Source organism: Zootoca vivipara, chromosome 12 (assembly GCF_965207765.1).
Source record: "Zootoca vivipara chromosome 12, rZooViv2.hap1.1, whole genome shotgun sequence".
Taxonomy (NCBI): Eukaryota; Metazoa; Chordata; class Lepidosauria; order Squamata; family Lacertidae; genus Zootoca; species Zootoca vivipara.
Window position 1 is genome coordinate 3,111,994 of NC_142595.1, and position 27,921 is coordinate 3,139,914.

The 27,921-nt window shown below is 41.0% G+C and overlaps 1 protein-coding gene across 2 annotated transcripts; it reads right to left on the reverse strand.

Moving 5' to 3' along the window:
- Positions 1-1,253: 1,253 nt before the first annotated feature.
- On the reverse strand, positions 1,254-27,684 carry SDHA (succinate dehydrogenase complex flavoprotein subunit A). 2 transcript variants are annotated; one of them, XM_035135022.3, is made up of 15 exons: positions 27,579-27,684; positions 21,897-21,983; positions 20,649-20,810; positions 15,341-15,484; positions 14,497-14,661; positions 13,702-13,850; positions 11,739-11,863; positions 8,790-8,958; positions 7,608-7,803; positions 6,436-6,607; positions 5,833-5,951; positions 4,914-5,025; positions 3,866-3,996; positions 2,527-2,640; positions 1,254-2,289 (listed from the first exon to the last, which is right to left on the reverse strand). In XM_035135022.3, exons 1-15 carry the CDS (start codon positions 27,633-27,635, stop codon positions 2,203-2,205), a joined length of 1,989 nt encoding a protein of 662 aa, XP_034990913.1. In that variant the 5' UTR covers positions 27,636-27,684; the 3' UTR covers positions 1,254-2,202. The 2 variants fall into 2 exon arrangements, with proteins under 2 accessions (XP_034990913.1, XP_034990912.1); XM_035135021.3 differs by having other exon boundaries at positions 21,897-21,986.
- Positions 27,685-27,921: the final 237 nt, after the last annotated feature.

Consider the following 27,921-nt stretch of genomic DNA (forward strand, 5'->3'; position numbering starts at 1 on the left):
GTTCAAGAGCAGTTCCAAGATGTATACCCGGTCCTTCAGGTGTTTCGCAAGTGTCCCAGACTCCCTGGGAGTTGTAGGTGGAAAAGAAAGGTAAAGGTGTGTGCAATGAGCATATTGATGGCAACACATCCCAAATCTTCAGTGACTTCCCCCAGGTGTTTCAGGTAGATGTTGAGGAGTATTGGGGATAAGATGGATGCCACAAGGCAGAGGTAATAGGTGGCACACAACTCCCAGCTTTATCGCTTAAACATAAAGCCAGCTATTTTCTCTTTCTCCACCAACCCAACATTGTGTAACATCCAGCCTGATGGAAAAGTTCTGGGGAACTCTCACAGTGTGAAATTTTGGTGAGTCTTCATAAAAGGTTTTGTCTTACTCTGAATTTTAATTAAGCAGTATAAATAGCTTAAATAAAAGATGTTCTTCTCAGCCCTTGTGGTGTGGAACCTCTCTTTGGCCAGTAGTCCATCATGATTACAATATTGCAAGCCTTTTCTGAAGACAATCTGTGTAGACAGTCATTCACTTCTGGTATTCATTCTCTTTTTAGCCCAAAACCTTCAACAGGAAGGAGTAACAAACCACCAACTGTGTGCTACCAAGAGCCTCATATTCACTTGCAGTGTGTTCAAAGCTGAGTGTGGCAGTGCCATTTTTCCTGATGTGAATCAGCAGAAAGGGATAACAGTCAATGGGCTTGATAAGGTTTCCAGTGTATCCTAATGCATATAGCAGAGAGACAGCACACCTCCTTGTAAGTTGTATGCAGTTTTAACAACAACAACTGTTATTGTTATTATTACATTATTATTATTTTATATTTTGCTAGAAGCCACACTCTGGGTGGCTTCTAGCAAAATATAAAAGCATAACAAAACATCTAACATTAAAAACTTCCCGATACAGGACTGTATTGGGAATTTCTACAATTAAGCCTCTTTTTTCATAATTTCCCCATGAATTTTTGTATTTTAAGCTTTTATTTGTGAACTAATACATGTATAGCCAGAGACGTGTGTGTATAAAATATTTATGTTCTACTGTTTCTGGATTCTGCATAAAATGGGACTCCATCCCCTTTTAAACATCTTCGCAGGGGTGAATAAAGAGCACGTTTGCACTAAAGATATCTGGAATTCTTACTCATGGAGAAAAGTCTTCTGGAAAGAAAATTACTCCGCATATGCTATAATCCTAATTACAAAAAAATAATCTGTGAAATCCAAGAAAAACATACATGTTGAACAGTATTAATGGAAAAACTAATATAATTGTTTCAGTGCTGGCACAGGCTGTACTTACATTCTTGTCCAATTTAATGTGCTGGATTTTTACAAATACAGAGTAAATACATAATATGCACACTTGTCAATGAAATCAGAAAGCAGTTAGTAAAACCTTGTTTCAGATTTTTCAGATGATACTGATACGACAGCACTGAAGCATCTGAAAGAATATCCATCTATACATTGTGACCCTTTTCAGAGACACACTCCAAACAAAGAATGCCTTACAAAGAATGCCAGATATACAACTTTCAATTCTCAACAGTGTATTATTCACCTAGGAAAATATATTTAAGGGAGAGAGAGCTGGATTCTTTAAATTTTTAGTGTCTGCCAACAGACAGAAAAGTCCTACCAAGCTGTTATGGATCTGCTATGATACTTGGATTCAGGCTTGACACTGTTCCCCTAGTTATAGTTGCAGCAACTGTGATTCTAAGTAAGTAATGTGAACTGTAAAATGTAGAGAATTATAAAGTTCTAAGACCACAATCCAATAGTTAGGTGCACTTAAACCCTTTCATTTCACTGGATGTAAGTACTTCCAAATGCTGCTGTTTCTCTTAACCACCATACTGCATTTACTCTTTTAATGTATCACTCTAAGAAAGTCAATACAAAATTGCACAGTCAAAATAAAGGTAATACATACAAATTGCGTGCAGAGCTCCAGCTACTTAGAGAAACCTGCAAACTCAAGCAGAGACACTATGAGATTACTTTGCTGCATGAGCTCTGTATTGCAATGATATATTAACGCATGAAGCAATGGGCCAGAATACTAAGCTTCCTGGATTCTGCTGCAAATAAAGAGTCTTTCAGACTTATTGCACTACAGTTGTCTAGTAGTAAGCTGCATGATGTTCACTTCTGTACCAGGAAACTTACAACGTAAGGAATTGAACGAAAGTCACTAGTAGGAACGAATAGCTGGTGGCACTGTTGCACAGTCTTCTTCATTGAGGGTTTTGTCGATTACAGGCCTATATTCCAGAGTAACCTGGGGGAAAAAACCAGTTGTCTTTGTTAAAAAGCTGACTGCACAGCAAAAGTCAAGCTACAACTTTATTATTTTGCACTTAAAATTATTCAACCTCACTGCAATCCAAATGAGAAATCAAAAATTCTTTAAATTGAGTTCTTTTAGTTGTAAACCAAGTCCCACACTACCAAAAGTAATATGCTGGATATATAGGATTCCTAATTTCAAAGGCCAAGGGGTGGGGGGATCACATACCTTCCCAGTCTTGACATCTACATAAGAGAGAGTATGCTTTCTCCAGTGCTGATCAAATGATTTCTTCTGCTGCCCTTGGATTGGTTTGGAATAGTCATATTCATCAATCCTTACCTAAGCAACAAAACAAAAGAGTGAGATAATGGCACCAATCCAAAGCTCTGCTCAGAAGATGACACCAGCCATGTACCAAACAGCCTTAAATATTTAAGAACATTCTAGTTTCTTTAGAAATTTACAAGAGCTAGAACTGAATATGGAAGCTCTACCTATTCTTCTACAAATGTGCAAGTCATATGTTCTAGCTTTCATTACCTCCTCAGTGAAACCATATTTCACTGGCTCCAAAGTGGCGGGGGCGGGGATCCACCTGGCCCAACCAATGGTGAGCAAAGGAGCAGCTGCTCTAGTGCTCTCATTATTACCTCCCCATCTCTTTTTCCTTTTGTTGTGTCTGTGGACACACATTGCCTTCTCTTTTATTATATAGAGAGATGCTGCATTAAATATTTTAGCTACATTATAAACAACTGAAATGTGGAAGTGCTGCCCCTGAAGGCCAATAATTCCGATTTTTAAAAGATGCTGATACGACCCACAACACTCATTTAGAAGAGATGTCAAAAAGGGCACTGGTAGAGACATCTCCATGAGATTGTGGAGCAGCTTAGGCTGTGCTCCTTCCTTACAAAATTAATTACTGAGGTACCTCCAGTTCAACATGCAATTCTGCTTTAAAAATAAATTGGCACAGTGGCAACAAAATGGAAGTTGGGGTGTGACTGGGCAGAGATGGACAAATTTTGCTTTAAAGCTCAAGTGTTTTTGAACCTGGCCCGCCCAACTCCCTTAACTCCCCACCCCCAAACACTAACAATGTATCACACAGATTAATATGCACATATGCAGTCACATGTAACCTGTTGCTTCCTGTGAGCATTTGTAGACTGGAATACTTCTCCAATACCAACATTAGATGTGGAATAAAACAGGACAATTCTGATGCTTCTCCTAAAACCACACAGGAAGAACCGTCCTTGCGACAAAGCAGCAGTCCTTTCAAAGTTTTTTCCTTTCCAAATCAGGTTGGGAGTGTCAGGGGTAGCAACACATATAAACCCAATACGTTTCAATGAGAACTGTTCAACACACTCTGGCTGTTCAGAGGAGGAAAGCTCCACTTATCTCAGGATTCTGCAGCTTCCTGGAACTTTGTTGCCACTATTTCCATATGTCATTCCTCTTCCCCCCCTCCCCCTCCCCAGCCAACATAATCAACGTTCAGGGATGCTGAGAGCAGGGGTGGGCCACAGGTGAAACATAAAGAAGTTGTGCGTACCTTATAATCCTCCCTAGCATGAGCGCCACGTGACTCTTTCCGAGCCTCTGCACCATAAATAGTTTGTAAAGCACAGAGCATTAGATTTTGTAGTTCCAAAGTCTCCACTAAGTCGGTATTCCAGACAATACCTGAAGGTACAATGAAATGTTGGGGCATTTCAGCAGTCAGCTGCTTTCTTATAATGCAATTCAACAGTCCCAATATACAAATCAGACAAAAGCACAACTCCGCTTGTAGACCATGGCTGCAATTCTGTGCACTCTCTCCTGGAAGTGAACACTTGCTTCTGAGAAAACATGTCTCTGTGGGTTTCTCATATAAAACAGTTTTAGTCATGGCCTTCAAAATGTCTTGCATGCAGCTTAGAAACTATAACAATTGTGTCAGAGTGACATGAGCCTGAAGTCTGTGCTATATTCCTAGTTAAAAATGTGAAAAAATATCACAGGAAAAAGGGCAGCACTCTCCCCTCTACCGCTTCCCTGGAGGCGGTGCTCCTGCTGAAAACCTGCAGCAGCCCACTGGGGCAGAGCGCATGGCCACTCTAACCGGAGCGTGGCCACAGAGGGGCTGCGCTGGCTTCCCACAGCTGGCAGCCCAACCAGCTGACGGATCCCAGCAAAGGGAGGCAGCTGATCAAGCCTGGAGAGAGAGTGGAAAACAGCCAGCCACTGCCTTGCCAGACACCCTCCTCCTTAAAGGGACAGCGCCCCACCTGTCCTGGGCAGGGCAAAGGAGGCTGCCTTTACAGCCACTGTACCATTCAGGCTTGTGCCTTCCTCCCAAACTTTCGCCTCTCCGCAGGGAGCACATGAAAATCGCCGGGGGTCTCTTGTCAGGGGGCGCGGGGAACCAGTCAATCAATCTCTCCCCACCAAATCCTCCCCAAAAGCTCAATCCCCCTATTTTCTAAATTTTGAGGCCCCCAAAATAGGGGGCGTCTTATACAAAGGGGTGTCTTATAGACGGGAAAATACAGTATGCTGATAGATGCCACTTGCACACCTCTAAGAAAACACCAAGCTTACAATGCTACATTGTCTACCTCTATCGAATGTCTTCAAATCATCCATGTTGTTATAGAGACTGCTAATTTGCTCACAACCTTCCTGTAGGACAGGACCTGTGCGGAACACTGCAGCATGGTTTTGCATTGTCTGTAAATAAAAATTGAGAAACAATACATTGATTGGAAATTTGAAGAAAAATTGCCAAGAAGATTTTAACCTCCTACAGCTGCCAAAATGTTCAGTTGTCAAAATCTGTTTGAATACACTCATATCACTTTCTACCAACCCTCAAGTCCATACTCATGAGAAATAACACCATTGTCTTCAGTTAAATCACCCTGGTGCCTAAACTGCCCTGCCTATTTCTTAATGGCTCCATCACTTCCAAGAGAATTTACTCTGGGCTGCAATATGTAACCATTACTACGTATCAACACAAACAGCCTGCTATCTTTCATAATCTGTAGAAATCTGAAATACTCTGAATGCAACTCTACCTATGTACAAAAAGGAAGAAGTAAGAGTGCTGAGGTTCTGGTCATGAAAGCAAATTTCTCTTGAGAAGCATAACGGCCCTTAGGGATGGAGTGTAGAAGCAGGTTCCATCTGCAGAGAAACATCCTGTTTGTATTCTGCAATACCTCCAAAGAGTTCCTGAGCAACATTACTACAACCATGTGAAGTAACTTAAGCTGAAAGTTAAGGAAGATCACCTAGGAAGCTTTGCACCTGAACAGGAGTTTCAACCTAGGTTCCATGGGTGTTTGCCAACTTTTAGATCATGAATGGATAATCAGCCACTCCATCTGGAAACTACCAGAGTACACAATTTTAAGAAGAAAATCATTTTAGGAAGGCCAAAAATCCAATTTTCAAGCCAAAACATTATACATCTGTTCTAGCAATTCACATTACATGTTATTAGCCTAGCCTCCGAGCAAACCTTTTATATACCTTTTGCATATTAAGCCTCAGATCCGAAGTTCTTATGCTTCCATTGGCAAAGCGCAGTTTGTCAAGATTTGCTACAGATTCTTCACCCGCATTTGGTTTAATTGATGGAACTGGCTCTCCTAATTAGAGTAGACACAAGCATGATTCAGCTACAGTTAAGTCTACAAAAATTAGATAGCAGTCAGGGTGAGAGGGGGAAGGCAAGGAACAAGAGGAATATATTGCCAATCAGTATTCCATTATTTCCTAGTAAAATTCTCAGTGCCTGCCCAGCCCCTTCTGATAGATTTGGTAGGAAGGGAAATATTTTTTCATAAGCATTAAAAGAGTTTCTTGACCTTGCTGGTCAAGTGAAAAGCTGTTACCAGCCCCACTTCTCCATGCAAGCCCCACTTCCTCAGCCTTTGCCCTGGGAAGGGAAGTGCGGAAAGAGTGGTCAGCCGCTCCCTGCTGCTTGAAGGTGCCCCAGCTTGAAAGAGCAGCACCAGCCTCTCCTGAGTAAAGGGCTGGTTGAGAGCATGCTGGTTTGGGCTCTAATGCTCAAAGGTACCCAGCCCTTTCACAGCCTTTCGAGGGAGATGAAATACAAGCTAGGAGACCTACCAGGTTTGCAGGATTCCGCAATGCTAAGAGCACACGCACGACCAAAGACCACCAAATCTAGGAGTGAGTTTGCTCCAAGACGATTAGCGCCATGAACAGAGGCAGAGGCTGCTTCACCACAAGCATACAAGCCAGGGACTACTTGATCCCTGCCATTTACATGGGTAATCACCTGCCATTAAAAATAAGTGTGAAATCAATATAAACATGACAGTGACTCTCTCCACACACCACTCACATGAAGAGGGCAAATGTGGTGACAGAGGCGGTGGGACTATGCATTTACCCCACTCCAAAAGTCACCCAGCTCCTCCTGTTCCTGCAACTGTTGTGTTCAGCCTAACGTCATGCGTGGAGAAGACTCCTCACTGTAGAAAAGATCCCTGCATGATTTAGAACCCTGATTACAATGGGTTCTAAAACCATGCAGAGATCCTCCATGGACAGAGAAGTCTCCTCAATGCAGAAGTTAGTGAGAGCACAGCAAAGGGGCAAAAGGAGCCACACAGTTTTGAGGGTGGCATACACACAATCTTTGTTACCATTTTTACTACTGACCTCCTTGTAGTCTTTTTTAAAAAGCTGTTGGCTAACACAAGGAGTGAAGGTGGTGATGGCAGAAGGCAGAGAGAGAAGGGAGAACCAAAGACACACAGGCCAAATTAGGTCTGCCAGGCCTTGGAGGTTGGCATTCAGGCTATTTTGGGCTAACCAAACCTATGTTAACAAGGGAAACATCAGGTGGACCTGGTTAGCCCTGAACACCTGCAAATTCTTCATTTGCATTCCTGGCTTGGAGATGCGAAGGAAGAGCCAGGGCTACAAAGGAAGAATCTCCCTTTGCAGCTACAGCAGGCATCCCCAAACTGCGGCCCTCCAGATGTTTTGACCTACAACTCCCATGATCCCTAGCTAACAGGACCAGTGGTCGGGGAAGATGGGTATTGTAGTCCAAAACATCTGGAGGGCCGAAGTTTAGGGATGCCTGAGCTACAGCTTGAACTTTTAATCACCTAATGTCAGATGACTAACAGGAAGGCAGACCCGTCCACCTGCCAAAGTGGGCTGTGAATTTGCTATTTCTTCACAATTATATCAATCAGTATGCAGAAAACACCCACAATATTCAGTTTAGAATACTTCCTATTTGAATATTACTTCTGGGAAATTACCTGTCCTTTGTAGTTTGTAGGAATACCTCCCATATTGTAATGCACAGTGGGCAGAACAGGAATGGGTTCTTTGGTAACATCCACACCAGCAAATATCATAGCAGTTTCTGAAATCCCAGGAAGACGAGTTGCTAGCTGCTGAGGTGGCAAATGATACAGTTGCAAGTACACGTGGTCTTTCTCAGGCCCACATCCTCTGATGTTAAAAGAAAAAGTGTTTTAAACATTTTCACAGTCCTACCTAGCGGCAAACTTTTAAAGTCACCCATCATCTTATCTAGGGAGGCAGACAAGAACAGCTCTCTTAGTGACAAAAACCGGCCATCTTTTTAAACCCACATTTCACTTTCTATTTATTAACTGTTTGTAAAGTTTAAATCAATGAAACAGATTTCTTACAATTAGGACTTACACGTGGTAGGAAGTCTGAGGCTTGTCCATGTGCCCAACACCTCCTCCTTCCAGTCTGTAGGTCATAAGCATCTCTACATTTGTACGCACTCACCCTGTCTGCTAAATCCTGCAGTGCCAGGAACACATGTTCAAGATGGTCTCAGTGAAATATTATTATTCTTTAAGATAAAGGTAAAGGGACCCCTGACCATTAGGTCCAGTCGTGACCGACTCTGGGGTTGCGCGCTCATCTCGCATTATTGGCCGAGGGAGCCGGCGTACAGCTTCCAGGTCATGTGGCCAGCATGACAAAGCCGCTTCTGGCGAACCAGAACAGCACACGGAAACGCTGTTTACCTTCCCGCTGTAGCAGTACCTATTTATCTACTTGCACTTGACGTGCTTTCGAACTGCTAGGCTGGCAGGAGCAGGGACCGAACGGGAGCTCACCCCGTCGCAGGGATTCAAACCAACGACCTTCTGATCAGCAAGCCCTAGGCTCAGTGGTTTAACCCACAGCGCCACCTGCGTCCCTCGCGCCCAATGTTTATTCTTTAATAATGTTTATTCTTAATCCTGGGTCCCCAAAAGTTGTTTGAAGTTGTTGGACTACAATCACCCACCATCCCCAGTCGGCACTGCAAATGGTCCATGATAATGGGGGTTGCAGTCCAACAACATTTGGGGAACCAAGGGTTTAAGATACTGGATTGGTCAATGTTTACACTCTGAGCTGAGTTCTTCTATAATCATATTTGAAAGGTAGCAGCTACGGAAAACCAGACTTGCCTTCCTTCTCGGATCTCAATAGTCATTGAACGAGACACAACATCCCTTGAAGCTAGATCTTTGGCAACTGGTGCGTATCTCTCCATAAACCTTTCACCTTCACTGTTAATCAGAATGCCTCCTTCACCACGGCAGCCTTCTGTAATGAGGCAGCCAGCTCCATAAATACCTGCAAAACAGGCAGTCACTACATTATAAACTTTTTAGTGACTATATTTTACAGATGTTCCTCAATGTCATAGTACTAGAATGAGACACCAACATTTTAATATCCAATATAGTATATGTACCACCTTCAAATCTTGGCTTTGATAATCAATCAAGCTTGTTTAGGGAAGTTTTTAATATTTAATGCTGTATTGTTTTAATATTCAATTGGGAGCCACCCAGAGTGGCTGGGGAGACTCAGAAACATGGGCGGGTTACAAATATTATTATTATTATTATTATTATTCATTGAATGGCTTTTGAAAAGTCAGCATTCTCTCAGCCTCACATCTGCCAATATAGGGATGACAAACTACCAACTCTACAGGGCTCTTGAATACTGAGGATGTATGGGAAGTGTTTTGAACACCTAAAGCAGGATATACAGTAAACACTTCTGCTAGCAGAATATGGGCTGCAATTCTCCCTTCAGTGAAATCACTCAAACTAGTTCTCTATCTTTCCACAAAACACTATTTTACGCTTAACTAGAGATTGGTGACATTTTGTTGCATCCCAAAGAAATATTAAAATATGGCACAGAGCAGGGGTCCCCAAACTTACCTCGCCGAGGACCGGTGCCACCAGCGCCAAGCGCGCTGTGGGCCGGAGCGCACGCCCATACACATGTGCACACACAATTTCTGGCGCACTTCCGGGATGCCGGAACACCGGAAATCGCTTGTGTGCATGCGCATGGGCCTCCTCCGGCCCAGAAGTGCACCGGAAATGATGCTTGCCTATGCACACAAGCTATTTCCGATGCTCCCGGTGACCTGGGAGTGGGCAGTCATGCTGCGCCACGCCGGTAAGAGCGGGCAGTGGCAGCGGGTGGCAGGGGTTGCTGGGGGCCACATAAAAGAGTCTCGTGGGCCACATCCGGCCCCCGGGCCTTAGTTTGGGGAACCCTGGCACAGAGTATTTCATTCTCCTAACTAAGACATTCTGCTGCTGATTCTAAGGCTGCCATTCTTCAGTGGAATTCTCTAGCATGAGGCTGCCAAGATAGCAAATCAGAAACTAGTAGAATACTATAAAAATCAGACTCCATTATGCTTTAGGTTGGCTTTCACAATTTGCAAAATAATTAATAATTAATGCCATTTTTCTTGTTATGACATTTGTTTGTTATTTATCATGAATGGTTGCTTTTGTGAATATGCTGGGCATATTCTCTTGCACTGGCTCTGGCATTCGCTCCATAGGACACACAGACTTTCCCCCTTCCTTTTTGGGAGGGGAAAAGTGCGTCTTATGGAGTGAAAAATATGGTATACAAAGACTTTCTCTGTATGTCCCAACACACAGTTTATGATCAGAGAGAGAAGCTCTTCTCGCAGTATCATTGCTGTGGATGGCTAGGAGGTTACAAAGGAAAGAGAGCTGGCATTCTGTCTCTGGCATTTATTCCCAAGTAAAGTCTGGCAGTTCCCTTACCTGATTATTTTCAAAAGGAATTTGAAAACATTTTTATTTGTACAGTATACGCTTTTGGAAGCGGATAACTACATACAGGCAGTGCTGTTTTTATAACTCACATTTTAATTACTATATATCACATATGGTTTCATTGGATTTTATAATAGTAGTCTCTGGGCACTCTTCAAAATAGAAGATCAGGATACATAATACAAGACACTTAATAAATACATTAAAGTATTTCCAAGCCTGCTTCACATTTGTACATTTACATTGGGGTTACATTCCAAGGCACTGCACGGCTTAGTGAAATCACATATATGTGAAACACCATTGTAAAAGACTGCAAACACCCTGTTCTGCCATCGCCCCACCCTGTTTTGTGAAGTTTTCGGGATATTTGGAGTCACTTCTGGGTTCAGCGTAATGCACGCATGCACGGTCGCACACACATCGGATGCGCCTAAAACAATCACTGCCTGTATAGACATTTTCCTTAATTTTTTCCAAGACAGTCATTATCTATAGCTAGCCTCTTCTTCAGACAACCATTTCTCATCTACTTTCTAGTAGGGATCTACTGTCGTTGTTTCTCATGAATGTGACCCTAGCATGAACAAGCTAAAGATGTATTATACTTTTTCATGGTTGTAACACAGGCAGAAAGCTATCAACTGCTTTAAGATTCAAAAGACAGCCCCAATAATCAGATGTACAAGCTTGTGTAAATCCTTTTAATCTGATGGAACAGCCATCCAAACCACGTACTGTACTGCAAGAGAGAACTACTCATCTGCCATGAAAAATAAGTTCATAGAATCATAGAGTTGGAAGAGACCACAAGGGCCATCCAGTCCAACCCCCTGCCAAGCAGGAAACACCATCAAAGCATTCCTGACAGATGGCTGTCAAGCCTCTGCTTAAAGACCTCCAAAGAAGGAGACTCCACCACACTCCTTGGCAGCAAATTCCACTGTCGAACAGCTCTTACTGTCAGGAAGTTCTTCCTAATGTTTAGGTGGAATTTTCTTTCTTGTAGTTTGAATCCGTTGCTCCGTGTCCACTTCTCTGGAGCAGCAGAAAACAACCTTTCTCCCTCCTCTATATGACATCCTTTTATATATTTGAACATGGTTATCATATCACCCCTTAACCTTCTCTTCTCCAGGCTAAACATACCCAGCTCCCTAAGCCGTTCCTCATAAGGCATCGTTTCCAGGCCTTTGACCAATCCCCAAATGTCCACCCTGGATTTAAAGGTCTAATGAGCTTTTGTTTCTCAGTAACCTTAGTTGTCTGTAATGTTATAGAAGAACATTTTACCTGTGGGATGGAACTGCACAAATTCCAAATCCTGACAAGGCAGGCCAGCCCGTGTGACCATTGCTGTGCCATCTCCAGTACAGGTGTGAGCAGATGTACAGCTGAAGTAGGTGCGCCCATATCCTCTAGGAAACAGTTCATTATTAGTATCTGGCCAGTACATTTCACCAAGAAAACCAACAATTTCAGCTGCATACACTTACCATGGAAAGCCATGGCTAATGATTGACCACAACGTGCAGATTTCTCCTGATTCAGTTGCTCAACTACGCAAGCAGGAATAACAAACCTATTTTATAAAAATTAGGTATTTTTGCTTTCTCTTTAGCTAATTTAAGTTGGTAGGTTAATTTTTCTCCCATGGCTATTTGCCACAGTTTTCTGTACCAACAATTCAATGTCAAATAATCTGCAGTTTTCCAATTTTTGGTTATCACCCTGCAAGCAGCCATCAATATGAATACTATTCGTTCCACGGGTCTAACTTTTTCATTTTGTTCTGCCCAAATGTTGTTCTGCTAATGTTGGTGTAATATATCATTTGATGTGTGATATTTGCCATTTTTATAAAAAATATCATAGTACATAACTGTGATACAGAAAATGGCCACCATGCATGCACACACACACACACACACACACACACACACACACACACACACCCCTTGTCAATTACAATTTCTCCAACATTTTGTATTATTTGCATTTACAGACATATTAGTGTAATGTACCACTGATTTAATAATTTTAAAGAATTCTCCCCATGGGTTGATGATATTGCTTTCTTTGATAAAATCATCCATATTTTCTCCCCTACAGTTTGTTATTTTGCTATTGCAGTCTCACTCACCCATATTATTTTCAAACCATCCAATATAATTTTATCTCTATCAAGATGTAAATAAATGTTGGAGATTAACCCTTTTGTGTTGGTTGTACGTTCCAAATTTTCTCCTGTTTAGTTTGTTTTCCCCCTTTCCCCCCAATCTTTCAACCATGATTGGCTTCGGATTGTAATTTGTTGGTGTAAAACAAAACATAGTCCCTGGTTTGGGCACAAGGACTGTGGTTTGTTGCTCCCACGTGCTAACTGGGAACAGCAATCTGCACATTCGCTGTAAACTAGGCAGGGGGAACCTCTGGATTCCTGTAAAGCAATTCCCCCTTCAGCCACACCTGCCTACACCTGATGCAACGGCCAGCAGTAGACATGGGGGCTGTAAAGACACAGCTGCAAAGGATCAATAATGTAAAGACTACATTCCCCACTTTCTCTGCAAGAGCGGCTTGCAGTTCCCACCTTTTAAATATGCACCAGCTGGCCTGGGGAAAATAAAGCACTCTTTCCTTCTCATTCCCTTCTAACTCAATGTGAGTCATTAGAATAAAAATACAATTAAGCAGAGGTAATTTCTTTCATAATTTATTATCTTAAACAGGGCTACATGTTTAGGGAGATTTATATATTGTATGAAATTCCTACTTTAAAGTGTAAAATATTCTTAGAGTGGAAGACTGACTTTGCAAAGAATCCTTTGCAAGCAGCCACCATCTCTGCATTCCCTTTCATCTTTGCACACAAAGTGTTGGGAGCATATGTTAGTTGACATGAGGTCTGATTTCCCCCTCATATTCAACAGAAGGGAAAGAATTGTTTAATGGGCAGGATGCAAAGTTCACAGTATATCAAGGGCAGGAAAAATAACCCAAAGGGAGAAGGGTTTGGAAGCTTCCCAATGAGTATTGTTGGAAGCACTTTGACAACTGAAAGGAACCCTGCAGGATGATGGGCCACAGCTCTCTCTCTCTCTCTTTGTGTGGGTGGGTGTGGGGGGGGGAGAGAGAGAGAGAGAAAAGGATGACAGCAATAGACTCCTCCCTGATCTAGCCTGAGGCCAGAATGACAGACAATCCCAGGAAGTACATTCACATATCATCAGTATGAACAGATCATTAATATTACCCAGTGGCGATAATCGTATTTTTTGCTCTTAAACGGTGTATGGTTCCATCTTCTATACAAAGTGCAATAACTCCACAACATTCTCCATTTTCCATAAGGAGGTCAAGGGCAAAATATTCCACAAAGTAACTCGTGTCATATCGAAGAGACTAAAGGAGGAGAGGCGAAGAAACGTGTATTTGTTGTTGTATTATTATTAAAATTAGGTTTAATAATAATATTATTATTAGGTTTTTGGGGTACTCAATGGGACTGTAACCCTGGAAGCAAGTCTTTACTAATTTTAATTTGTCAGAACCATCCTACTTTAGGCAGTTCATAAATATCACTCCAGTATAATAATTCCATTAGTCAGGGATGATGGGTGTTACGGTTCAACAATACAAGGAGAGGAAAACATGGGCCATTCCTTTCCTTATGGATTACCTGTGCCAGGAAATGGACAGGGAAAATGCAGCTCATGCTTGCTTTTTTGATGTTTTAAATTTTGTAGTATGCTATCTTCTGGGCATAAAAGGCAGCTTATACTTTTTTTATAAAAAAAACAACAACAACACCATTTGTCAATGAAACACAGAAAAACACATATTGTGTAGCATAATTCATGAGTGCTGCTGTATCTAGAAATGCACGCCTCCTGTTTGTTTTGTCTGACTGTGCAGAAGACACATGGATGTGCTGGCTAAGAGTTTTTCTGAGTCAGTCGCTGACAGGAGTGCAACTATCAATTTCAAAAGTGATCCCACTAATTAAATTCAGTGATCTTGATTCCCTGCCCCACCAGCATCTTCTTACCTGGCCATACAGTGTGTGCAGCAGAGAGTGGCCTGTCCTATCAGCCACACAACAGCATCGATGAGCTTGTCCCCCTTTCCCAAACTGAAGGCTCTGTCCTCCAAAGGCACGCTGATAGATCTTCCCATCCTCTGTCCTGCTAAACGGCATCCCATAATTCTCCAGCTAAGGAATCCAAGTGGAACTTATTAGCCATTTAACCATCAGCATGAAAACAAGGAAAGTCTGCTTTACACATATTTTAATTTTAGAAAGAATCTGCCATGTGAAAACAAAAAAGTTAACTTGGGCTAAGTAAACTTTTGATTTGCACACAATGCGTCCTAGTTTTAAGAATCTGGCTAATGAACATTTGGGAACTTTCTAAAAATTAGGGGGAAATTAATTAGATCGAAGCAGGAGATGTCCATCAGTTAATGTGAGTTGTGTGCATTCTCTAAGCTACTTAAGAAACTCCATCCTCTGGAACAACTTTGTTGAGGCTCAGCATATCCACAGGGAAGTCGGGAGTGTTGGCATATTCACAGCTGCAATGCACCCTATAACAATCTGCCAGAGCACCACATTCTGTAGAATGAAGTAATATTGTGCCATTTGATCTTACTATGAAGCCATAGAGTTCTGGAACAGTTTACAGAATCAGAACACGCAAATACAATGAAACAGTCAAATCTTCACTATTTTTCACATGTTATGATACAAACTGAAAAAACTGGTTTCTCCTACTAAGAATTTTTTTTGAACATACCTCAAGAGGAGGTTTGTTCATTTTTCACAACTGCTATAGTAGTCAGTCATGAAAGAGTATTTCAAAAAGACTCATTTTATACGGTGCTACTTATACCTCGATAACTGAAGCCGGAGCCTGTTCTGTCATATAATGAATTGCATCCTGGTCTCCCAGCCAATCAGAGCCTTTCACAGTATCATAGAAATGCCATCTCCAGTTATCCTCTTCCATATTCCCCAAAGCAGCATTGATCCCTCCCTGGAAATTAAAAGCAAACATTTGCTCAAATCAATACTTAGCAATCAGTTCCTTTATAGTTTAATCTAGGTATGGCTTTCGTTTTATCCATGGCTTCTTCCAGCATCTCATCCAATGCTTTATCACCAAGCAGTTTACAGCCATAGTATTGGAAAGGTTAATCTTACAGCCTGCATCCATGTCCAGTGTTTCAACCACATCATTCCCCTTATAGCTCCATCATTCCCCTTATAGCTCCATTAAGACTGCAATGGGTGCATGACTTCTTTAGTACCATACATCTTCTTCCCTGAAGCAGACATTGCGCACAATTTTTATTTTATTTTGGGGTTTTTTACATTGATTTTCACATTTTACATTACAGTACAAATATACCAAAACCAACACCATTTCCCCACCCCTTTCATACATTTATATTTCACCAGTCAATCATATTATTCTTTTCTCTCATCTCCCACTTCCCTCTGCCTCCATTCGATTTCCTCCACATTATACAATTTACAATAATCTTTGCATTCTACATTCTTCTCATATCATCTATATATTCTTTTTATTTATTTATTAAAATTAAACTTTATTACAATATACAACATTTATCACAGAATAAAATAAACTTCACAATAAAAAAAGATTATAACAAATATTACATTTGACTGTTTTCATTTCTCTGAAATAGAAATAACTTTCCCCCCCTTTCCCCCTCCCTCACAGTTTCCCCTTACCCTTTGACTTCTCAGCCTGATCCGAACTTATCCTTTATTCTACCAGTTTAACCATTTTCTACATACCTTATTCTACCATCAACATTGTTCCTTTTTTATTATATATATACATCATATTTTCTATCATCTATTACTTTTCATCCTTCCCTTCCATACCTAATACATAAAACTGAACCTTATATAGTGGAGATAAAATTGGAGTTTACTACCCTTGTTTTAATGTAGTCTGTAAATTTTTTCCAACTATTTTCAATTTCCTCCTTCTTTGTACCTTTAATTTCCTCATATTTTTTAGCCAAATTATAATTATTAAATAATTTTTCTTGCCATTCTTCTTTTGTCGGAACGTGAACATCCTTCCAATTTTTTGCTATTAAAAGTCTCGCGGCTGTAACTGCGTAACTTAGGCAACAGCTATCTCTAGGGTTAACCTCTTTCAGCACCATTCCTAATAAGAATAATTTGGGGCACTTCTTGATCGGGTATCTCAATATTTTCTTTAGTTCATTATATATTAACTCCCAAAACCTCTTTATAGGTTTACAGTGCCACCACATATGGATGTGGGTACCTACTGCCTCGTTACATCTCCAGCAGATGTTGGTTGCTCCTGGGTAAATTTTTGCCAGTTTCGCTGGTGTTAAGTACCACCTGTTTTGCATCTTCATAATGTTTTCCTTTATATCATAACATGGTGTAAATTCAAGGCCTTTCGTCCACAATTTTTCCCATTCCCTCATTGTTATGGGTTTCCCTAGGTCTTGGGACCATTTTATCATATAATCTTTTGTTAATTCCTCCTCCGTTTTCCACTTCAATATAATTTGGTATAATTTTTTTATAAATTTATCCTTATTAATCAATAAGATCTCTTCTAATTTAGATATTCCATTATCAAAGCCAATTTGTTTATCAATTTGTAACCTTTGGTTCACTTGAAAATACTGTAACCAGGAGGTGAAATGTCCTTTTACTTCCGCATATTCCTTTAGGTGCCAAATTCCTTCTTTATTTTCTATTAACTGTCTATATGTAGGCCACTTTGTTTCCATATTTTTTCTTCTCACTGCCACTATCTCGAGGGGAGAGATCCACCAAGGCGTCTTCGGCTCAAAGTATCTTTTATATTTTTGCCATAGAAGGTATAGCGATTTCCTGATAACATTGAGCCGAAAACTACTCCTTTTTTCAATTTTCTCCCTCATCAGGTAGTGATGCCACCCAGAGGCTATTCCCAACCCCTCTAAATCCAGTAGGTCAGTGTCTTTCAATGTAATCCAATCTTTCAGCCACCATAGTGCCGCTGCATCATGGTATGCTTCCAGATCGGGCATTCCGTATCCTCCCCTATGGATGCTATCTATCATGATTTTATATCTGACTCTTGGTCTTTTTCCGTTCCAAATAAACTTGGCTAGATCTTTTTTCCAGTCTTTAAATATATCTTCTTTGCCTAATATTGGCAAGTTTTGAAACAAATGAATCATCCTTGGGATTACACACATTTTCACTATTGAAATTCTTCCCAGAAGGGATAGTTTCAATTTATCCCAGGTTGCAAAATTTGTCTTAATTTTTTTCCAAATTGCCTTATAATTCTCTTGAATTAAATCTATCCCCTTGACGGTTGTTTGAATACCCAAATATTTTATTCTTTTCACTATTTTCAATCCTGTTTTTTCCTGTAACGTTATTTTTTCAGCTTCCTCCAAGTTTTTTACCAGCATATGCGTTTTATCATAGTTGATTTTCAGACCGGCTAGGTTTCCATATTCTCTTATTTTTTCCAGTGCTTTGGGAATGCCTTCGATAGGGTCCTCCGTGGTGATAATAATATCATCTGCAAAAGCTTTTGTTTTAAATCTTTTCTTACCAATAATTATTCCTTTTATCTTTTCTTCTTCTCTAATATTTTTTAAAAGAATTTCCAATGTAATTATAAAAAGAGATGGCGAGAGGGGGCACCCTTGTCTTGTGCCCCTTATTATATTTATTTTATTTGATAATTTCCCATTTATTAAAATTTTTGCCCCTTGTACTTTATATATTGATTTAATTGCATTTTCCATCATATCTCCTAATTTTAATTTTTCTAATACTTTCAACATAAATGGCCACGAGACCCTATCGAAGGCCTTCTCCGCATCAATGGCGAGCAATGCTGCTCCCTTGTCTCTACGACTTTCTAAGCATTCCAATATATTTACTATATTCCTTATGTTATCTTTTGCGTACCTCCCTTTTATGAATCCAGCCTGGTCTTTATGAATTATATCTTCCAAAATTATACTCAATCTCTTGGCCATAATTTTTGCGAAGATCTTGTAATCGCTGTTTAACAGTGAAATCGGTCTATAGTTGTCTGGTTTATCTAAATTGGCTTGGGGTTTGGGTATTAGTATTATTTGGGCTTCCGTCCATGATTGAGGAGTGTTTCCTTTTTTCAGTATTAAATTCATTAATTCCCTAAGAGGTCCTAATACCTCCTCTTGTAATTCTTTATAAAATTCTATTGGGAGCCCATCTGGACCAGGGGCTTTTCCTCTTTTCATATTCTTAATTGCATCTGCAATTTCTAATGTTGTTATTTCTTTATTTAACAAATTTATTTTTTCTATTGGTATTTTTGGTAAGTGATATTTTGTTAAAAAATCATCAATTTGTTGGGGTAATATTTCTTCCCTTTGGTATAAATTTTCATAGAATTTTTGAAAGATTTTTGTAATCTCTTCTGTTTTATAATAATATATTCCCTCCGATTCTATTCTATTTAATATTTTTTCATTTTTTCTTTTTTTTATTTGCCACATTATCAATTTACTGGGCTTATTGGCCCATTCGAAATTTTTATACTTCCAATATTGTATTTGTCGATCAATCTCATAATCTATTAATTTTTCATACTCTGATTTCAATAATTTAACTTCTTGCTCGACTGCTTTATTATAATTTTTATATAATATTTTCTCCTTTTTCTTTATTTCTTGAAGAATTTTTTCTTTCTTTTGTTCCCTGTCTTTCCTTATTTTAACACTTTGTGATATGAAAAAGCCACGCATCACGGCTTTGCCCGCGTCCCAAGCCACTAAGGGGTCGACCTCACCGTTATATCATCTATATATTCTTATTATCCCTCCTTACTAATTTTTATTCAATCCATTACTTCACATTTTAATCTAAGCATATTAGCATATCTTTTTTAAAGCAATGTTTTACCATATAGTCATCAAAACATTTCCACTCTTTTTTTAAATTTTTGATTCAACTGATTTCTTATAATAGCAGTTAATTTGGCCGAAATATTTAGTTTACAAATCCTCCTTTGTGGGTATAATTTGTGACTTCCACTTAGCAGCAATCGCTACTCTAGCAGCTGTACTTGCATATAGGGAAAAAATCCCCCCTGTGGTATCACTTCATCTATCAATCCAAGGAGATATGCCTCTGGTTTCTTTGTTATTGATATTTTCAATGTCTTATTTAGTTCTTCATGTACTACTATCCAAAATTTCTTTAAAAACCTCTTTTCCCAATGTTATTCCTATGATCTCCTTGTGTTTCCTTATTTCCGACAGCAAAATTTCTAACGTCAATATAAAAAGTGAGAGAGGACACCCTTGTCTGGTGCCCTTCTCCACTGGAAAACATTCTGTCCTGACACTATTCATTATTAGACGAGCCTGCTGCTTCTCGTAAATCACATTTACACCTCTACAATAATTTTCACTGAATGACCCATTCAAATTATTCTTACACCAGCCACTTCCTGATAAAATCTGTCCCTCATGCCTCAAGCTCCATATGAGCTTCATAACTCTGAAACAAGTTTTCAAAAGTAGTCAGTAGATAGCATAAGAACTGCATTTAGAATTAGAAATTTAGTTGATCTGTATCTGTAGAACAAAGCCACTTGCAAGGATCAATAAATAGCTTGATATACATCATCTGATGTTTTAGGTAATAGTAAAAATAATGGATTATACACCCCAAACTTGTGTTTTAACAACACAGCAAAGTATGCCAAAGAAAGAGATGGGCTGGAACCTTCTCCCAGACATGACAGTTTTCTAAGTGAAGAGGGGCTTTTTGGTTTGTTGGTTTGTTTTAAAGATGGTTGGTTGGGTTTAAAGGCAGAATAGCGAGTTCCGTGACCACCACCCCCCCACGTGCAATGTGAAGTGGTAGAGTCCAGACACAGGGTTGCCTCTTTGAGAACTAGGTCTAAGAATTTTTGAAAAGAGCAAAACAAATATATGAATGCACTTGAGTTGCATGCTGCTTATCACAATTTCAGTAACAGAGTTTATGCCCACAGATAGCAGATGGGCTCATTGGTTCTATACAATGTAACCCAGTGTACAACACCCAAATCTAGACAACACGCAGCTTACTCCATTCACTATAGTCTATGAACCACAAATTGGAACTGGCTGGCCTCTTACCTGTGCAGCAACAGTATGGGATCTGGTAGGGAACAATTTTGTAACACATGCTGTGTTAAACCCAGCTTCAGACAAGCCAAACGCAGCTCGCAAACCTGCACCACCTGCACCCACTACAACCGCATCAAATTCATGGTCTACTACAGGATACTGTGTCGAAATCTGGTTGAGAAAAAATATAAATGAACAGCCACATCATTTGCAACACCTAGGAAAATAAACCATAGTATAATTATAATGAATATACACGTACACGTAGAGAGCACCCCACTTGAACTCACTGTATTAAAAAACAAATTCCAAAATCTGTAGTTAATGCTGCCCACTGTTGATTTGTGATCCTCCATGCTTTGGTAGATCAGGAGCAAGCAATACGATCAAGTGCCCAGTCCACCCTTCTTACACATATCTTAATCAGTCTTAGAAATTCAGCTATATAAGCTAATTGTCAAATGGCACCTTAAACGTAGGTTACAGTCGCCACAATGCAATGTCTAGGCACTTCCCCCCCCTACAATGAGTTCTATTATTATTATTATTATTATTATTATTATTAATATTATTAATTTCATTTCTATGCTGCTTTATATTTTAAAGAAGAAAATCTCAAAGTGGTTTACAACACATTAAAACATCAAATAAAACAATTAAACAAATTCAAGATCAAGGAAAATATTTCAGATCCTTCTCTAAGTGACATTTTGCTTTCCTCATATTTATTTATTTACCTACTTAATTTATGCAGCTGCCCCATAGCAAAAGTACTCTAGGAAGCCAGAATGATGTGTGGGTTAGTATGTTGGATTAAGCCCTAAGAGATCAGGGTTCAAATTCCCACTCAGTCATGAAGCTTGGGCCAGTCACAGCCTCTAAACCTACCACAGGGTTGTTGTAGGGATTAACTGAGTGAACCATGTACCCCTTGGAGAAAAAGCTGGGATATAAATGTAATAAATAAGCTCTTCTGCTTAACTGCTTAAGAAAGCTGGAAGGGCCAGCCAGAGGGAGATGTCAGTTGCCAAGCTGGCATCCAGAGATCTCTACATCGTTGTAATTGGACCTACGTCAGTTGCAAAGCGCACCTGACGCATGGCTAATGTCTAACGCTGGCCTTCATACAAACTTCCGCAACCTGGCGCCCTCAAGATCTTATGGAGGACAACTTCCATCAACACAGCCAGCACAACCAATGGTTGGGGAAGGCTGCTATTAGAGTATGTCCAATATGCCAGACAAGTGAGAACTTACTGAATCAGATACTTTAGCAGACACACTTTTCTTTCCATAAACAGTGAAGTGAAAGTTGCGAGAGAGTGCCTGGCAAGCTGCTGGTCCCTGCTGAAGCAAGACAAATGAAGTGTTATAACATGTGATAAACTTAAACAGTTATCTACATGGAGTACACCTTATCCTAAGCATTCTGAATTATATACTGTAAAATGTTTAATATGAAGTAATGCTATTCCAGGTTACAAGAGGGATTTCTCACCTTTTTGCGACATTTTTTCTGACACACAGAAACTCAGCAGGTATTGTTTCCACAGAATTGTCAAGAAAATATTGAAAAGGGAGCTGGCCTATAGAAGTGACTGTCATTAATTTATTTCAATCTTCTTTTTTCAATGAACACCGTCCAGATTGCCCAGGGAAACTTGCATATTATGGTTGCTAACACTAAACCAGAAAATACCATATATTTTATTACTGGGCATCTCCTAAGCCAGGGACAGCCAATGCCGTGCCCTCCGTGTTTTTGGACTACAACTCCCATCATCCCATGCAAATACCTGAAACTGCTGAACACTGACACCACCCCTTTTAATCACTATAATTACATTTTAAACAGTCATTGATTGTTAAATCACTCTGGTAATCGTAGCTCTGGGAGACAAATAGGGAACTTCCAACAAATCTCGGCATCCTTAACAAACTGGTTTCCAAAATGTAAATGTGGTCACATTGTAACAACCGGGGTTGCTTTTTGCATAGTCTCAATTCATAGATCAAGTCTGCTATTATGTTTTACCACATCATTGTATTTACTCAGATAAAGTTAGCATAACTTTACCTTGTTTTATTGCTTAAAGTAATTCACATGAATGTATAACAGTACAGAAAAGCAAATCATTAACCAGCAATTAAGCTGTTCCAAGCACTTTAATGCATTTCTGAATTGCCATCTTTTTCAAAAATCAAACATTGGCAAGAATTAATGTAAAAGAGCTCAAGGATAAGCTAACTGTCTTCCTTCTTCAAATGCGACTTTACCTTTTAAATTCAGTATTCACCGACAAGTCTGATTAATTTAAGTTGCCATCCTTCCGAGGTTAGAACAGAGAAATCAATAATAAGAAGAATCAAAGCACCAGACTTAGTAGAAGAATACTGGATGGAAAGACTCTCTGATTCTATGTATGTATCTATGTATATATGTTCCATTTGAAGGGAAGGAAAACCCTCGTGAAAACCTCAACTGGTTGACATAGAAATATTAGAAAAATAAGCATCAAGTAAGACTAAATAATAAACAGTTAAGACAAGTTACCATGGGCGATCTTTCTGAGTACCAGATTTCAGCTTCATTAACTATCAACACCAAAATCTGGGATCCTCTCCAAACCTTTCATAGGATTTTGTAGTCATTTTGTAGGGCCACCAAACTGAGTAATTGCTACATCAGACTGGGGTTCGTAGGTAACACCCAGAAATCCAACATTGTCCTCCTAGTCACTCCGAACTGGTGCCATGTTTCATAGCCATTTTGTAGCATTTGGTAGCTTGAACCCTGCATTTTGTAGGGCCCCCAATATGGAATAACTGATATTCAAACTGGTATCCTAGGTATCCCCCCAAACTCCAACATTGTCCAATCCACTCCAAACTGGTGCCAAAGTTCTGTAGTTGTTTTGTAGAGGTTTTGCAATGAAAAGCCCACATTTGGCAGTACCACACAAAAAGCACAGTAACTGATACATCAAACCAGGGTTCCTGCTTAACAGAACTCAAAATCCAACACTGTCTCATTTACTCCAAAGCAATGCCAAAGTTTTGCAATTGTTTTGCAGCCTTCTTATAGCTAACCCCCACATTTTGCCAATCCCCAGAAGTGGTTTACTATCTTACTCAGTAGTTAATGAAGCTACACCCAGTCTAAGTAGCAATTCCTCAGGTGGGGTGGGGCAGACCTACCAAACAAAACCCTACAAAATGTCTACAAAACTTTGGCACCGCTTTGAAGTAAATGGGACAATGTTCGGTATCAGGGAAGACCTATGACCCCCGGTTTGAGTATCAATTACTAGGTTTGGGGGCACTAAAATGTGGGGTTCATGCTACAAAACCCTACAAAATGACTACAAAACCCTACAAAGGGTTTGCAGGGAATCTCAAGTTTTGGGGTTCATAGTTAATGAAGTTCTAGATTTCTCTCTGCTCAGGGCAAAATGCCCTTTAGGTAGCAGCCCTGTAATGGCAGCTGAGGGTGGGAGAGGTTTCAGCATTCACAAAGAACAGTCTACAGCTATTAAGCAAAACAAAGTGGCAGTATTTCAACTGCAAACAAGCATTTCGGCTTTCTTTACAGTAACCACAGAATTTCCTACGTAAACATGTAACTGGTTGTGGAATAAGAATAATTAAAGCCTCCCTCATGTCAAAGAGAAAGCCCTAGTCATCAACCTTGAATCTAACTTTCAGCTAAGAATGAGTATTCATTTAAATCAGGGGTCAGCAAACTTTTTCATCAGGGGGCTGGTCTACTGTCCGTCAGACCTTGTGGGGGGCCGGACTATTTTTTTTATAAAAAAAATATGAACGAATTCCTATGCCCCACAAATAACCCAGAGATGCATTTTAAATAAAAGGACACATTCTACTCATGTAAAAACATGCTGATTCCTGGACCATCCGTGATTTAGAAGGTGATTGGGCCACATCGATTTGGGGAACCCTGATTTAAATGGTAAAACACAGGTTAGAATGGCTTTGCAAAGAAGTCCTTAAGTTATTCTACCCCCCCCCTTTGTTCCTTCATGCATTTGCAAATGCCTATGTTAGTAATTCATGGCCTCAAATAGTTAGTTAATTAGTTAATTTATATACTGCCCTTCATCACAAGATCTCAGGGTGGGTCTAAAATACAAGATCAAAATACAAGTAAATAATCAAACCAAATAAATAATCTAATCAAATAATTCCAACTTTTGTAATGCTTCCATTGGTATCAAGAAACACATTAGAGGAAACAATTTAGATGACAACTTCTCAAACTTCAAGTAGAAGCTCGGTAAAGGTAAAGGTAAAAGGACCCCTGAGCATTAGGTCCAGTTGTGACCGACTCTGGGGTTGTGGCGCTCATCTCGCATTATTGGCCGAGGAAGCCGGCATACAGCTTCCAGGTCATGTGGCCAGCATGACAAAGCCGCTTCTGGCGAACCAGAGCAGCACACGGAAATGCCGTTTACCTTCCCGCTGTAGCAGTACCTATTTATCTACTTGCACTTTGACGTGCTTTCGAGCTGCTAGGTTGACAGGAGCTGGGACCGAGTAATGGGAGCTCACCCTGTTGCGGGGATTCGAACCGCCGACCTTCTGATCGGCAAGCCCTAGGGTCTGTGGTTTAACCTACAGCGTCACCCGTGACTCAGAAGCTCAATAGTTGGACTTAAAACTGTGTCATATTGGCCACTGAAAGATAGCCTTTCAGTCCTCAATGTAGTTAGGGTGAACTGCCCCACATACCTACTTTATAAGGAGCATTTTGGGCAATGTGTGGATATGACACAAAAGAAATGTTAAGTGTAGTTTTGATAGGGGACCAGTTTGGAAAGCCTTCTTAATACTGTACACCTTCTCATAATTTGGCTTCGACAGCACTTGTAAGCACCGCCCTGCCCCTCAGAAACTCTTTAAGCTCCAGGGCAAATGTCTGAAGCAGGGAGACTCCTCACTTCATGAAGGCTCCCTTCACAATCTAAAATCCTGCAACATCAAGGTTTTTAGTTGCTCAGGCAGTCTCTATGAGTTGAGGAGGCTTCCCAATGCAAACCTTTGCCCTCAAATTAGTGGAGGGCTGAACAAAGAATAAGGATGACGTGCCAAATGATGTGGGGCTTGGCAGCACTGCCCCTCACATGGGACACTATTCCCCACCTCATTGTTTATCAATGACCTGATTTGCATCACTGTAAACCATATTTTTTATAAAATTCAAGCTATGGTTTAAATTACTTTTGAGCAGCATTCACCAGCACAGTGCATTTTCTTGCTAAACCATAGTTTAAAAATAAGTATGGTTTAGTGCAGGCACTTCCAACAGGTAGATCGTGATCTACCAGTAGATCACTGAACGTTTGTGGTAAACCGGCCCATGAGCCGCCCCCAAACCAAATTCTGGGTTCGGCACGGTGTGCAACCTGAAAACGCGCAACCTGTAGCGTCTGTAACCTGAGGTAGGACTGTATCCTTCTTTTAGGTGAAGTGACCAGAATTGTACACATAATTCCAAGTTCAGTTGCATCATAGATTTCAGCATTATGATGCCAGCAGTTTTCTTTTCAATTCCTTTCCTAATGATCCCTAGTATGGAATTTGCCTTTTTCCATGGCTGCTGCAAACTGTAGGTTTGGCCCATGGGCTTTAGGTTGCCGCCCCCAAACCAAGCTGCCCACTCGTGAGTCCTTGCGCGCTACGCTAAACCGGAGCAGCGTGGCACAGGGACTTGCTTTTGTGGTGTCAGAAATCACGTCTGTGCACGTGCACACACTGAAAATTGCGTCTGCGCCGACGTCGGAAATTGCACCTGTGCAGATACAAAGGCTAACAATCGCGGATGCATGCTCAGGTGCGTGTGCGATCCGGCCCACGAAGGGATCTCCTTTGGAGTGAACTGGCCCAAGCGAGGTAGACCTTGCCGACCCCTGCTCTACCTCCACAGTTGGGAGGCAACAATGGTTCCAAAAACAAGTTGCTGGAAACTGCAGGGTGGGTAGGAGAAGACTGCTCTTGTGCTCACATTCTTCCCATAGGCATCTAGTTGGCCACTATGAGAAGAGAACGGCAGACTAGATGGGCCATTGGTCTGATCCAGCAGTGCTAAACGTTCTTATATGCTTGAACTAGCTGAGAGGCAGCACATGGAGAGCCGCACTGATCCTTGCAACGTTCCCTAATTGTTCTTATCCTATGACTGGAAGATTACTACATGATCTTAGAAGTGTGGCGTCATCTTAGAAGGCTGTGACTATAATGAAGGGAACCTGAGTTTCGGAGTTGAAACGACCTCTTCATCTTTACTGGCTGATAAGGAGGAAAGGGGTAATGCTTAAGATTTATTTTTGAAGGTCTCTCAAAGTATGCCATTCACATAATTTATGAGGACACATAAATGTTTCGTCATTTGCTATGACATGTGACCCAAGTGGATAGCTCTGCTGGTTAGTGTGGTGCTGATAATGCCAAGGTTGCAGGTTCCCTTTGGGGACAGCTGCACCTTCTTGCATTGCAGGGGGTTGGACTAGATGACCCTCAGGGTCTCTTCCAACTCTACGATTCTATGATTCTGTTTCAGCATAGTATAGATCTGTCTATGTTCTAGATCTATCTGGATTATAAGTATGAGGGAAACGATGGATCTATCTATGAGAGAATCCGCCGCTCCGCAGGTGACCTTGAAGGACCGGCCACCAGCCTCCCCCTCAGCCTGGCCAACCTGGCAGGGTTGGCAGGAGGATCATAGCGCACCGGGGTTATTTGGGGAACGGGGGAAAGGGCGGAGGTGCGGAGCCGGCGAGGCAGCTGCTTGTGGAGCAGCGCCGGCGCCCTCTCCCTCTTCTTCTCCAGACGGCTGAGGCTCCATGGAACAAGCCTTACGGGAGAGCCGCCCCGCACAGGTTTCTCCTCCTCCTCCCCAGGCTCCCGCCGCGCACTTACCGCGCGGAGCCGCCTCAAGCGCCGCAACGCCTGCGAAGCCGCCACTGCCGCCGCCATTTCGCACCTGCCCTCAGAAACTAGGCCGGACAGAGATCGGGCTTACTGCGCCTGCGCACAAGAAACAGGGGAAGGTCGCCCTGACGGAACAATTGTCGAGGGCGGGCGGGAGGAACCAACCCACAGGAGAGGGGGGGAAAGCGGGAATTTATAAAGGGACCTCACGGTCTAAAGAAACAGAGTCGCGAAATGCCTTTCCCGGTTCCCACAAAGAGGGAAAGTATATCTGTCTAGCGCTCTTTTGTACTCGAATAAGTTTCCGAGGGGGGGAAAGAACAACAACAAC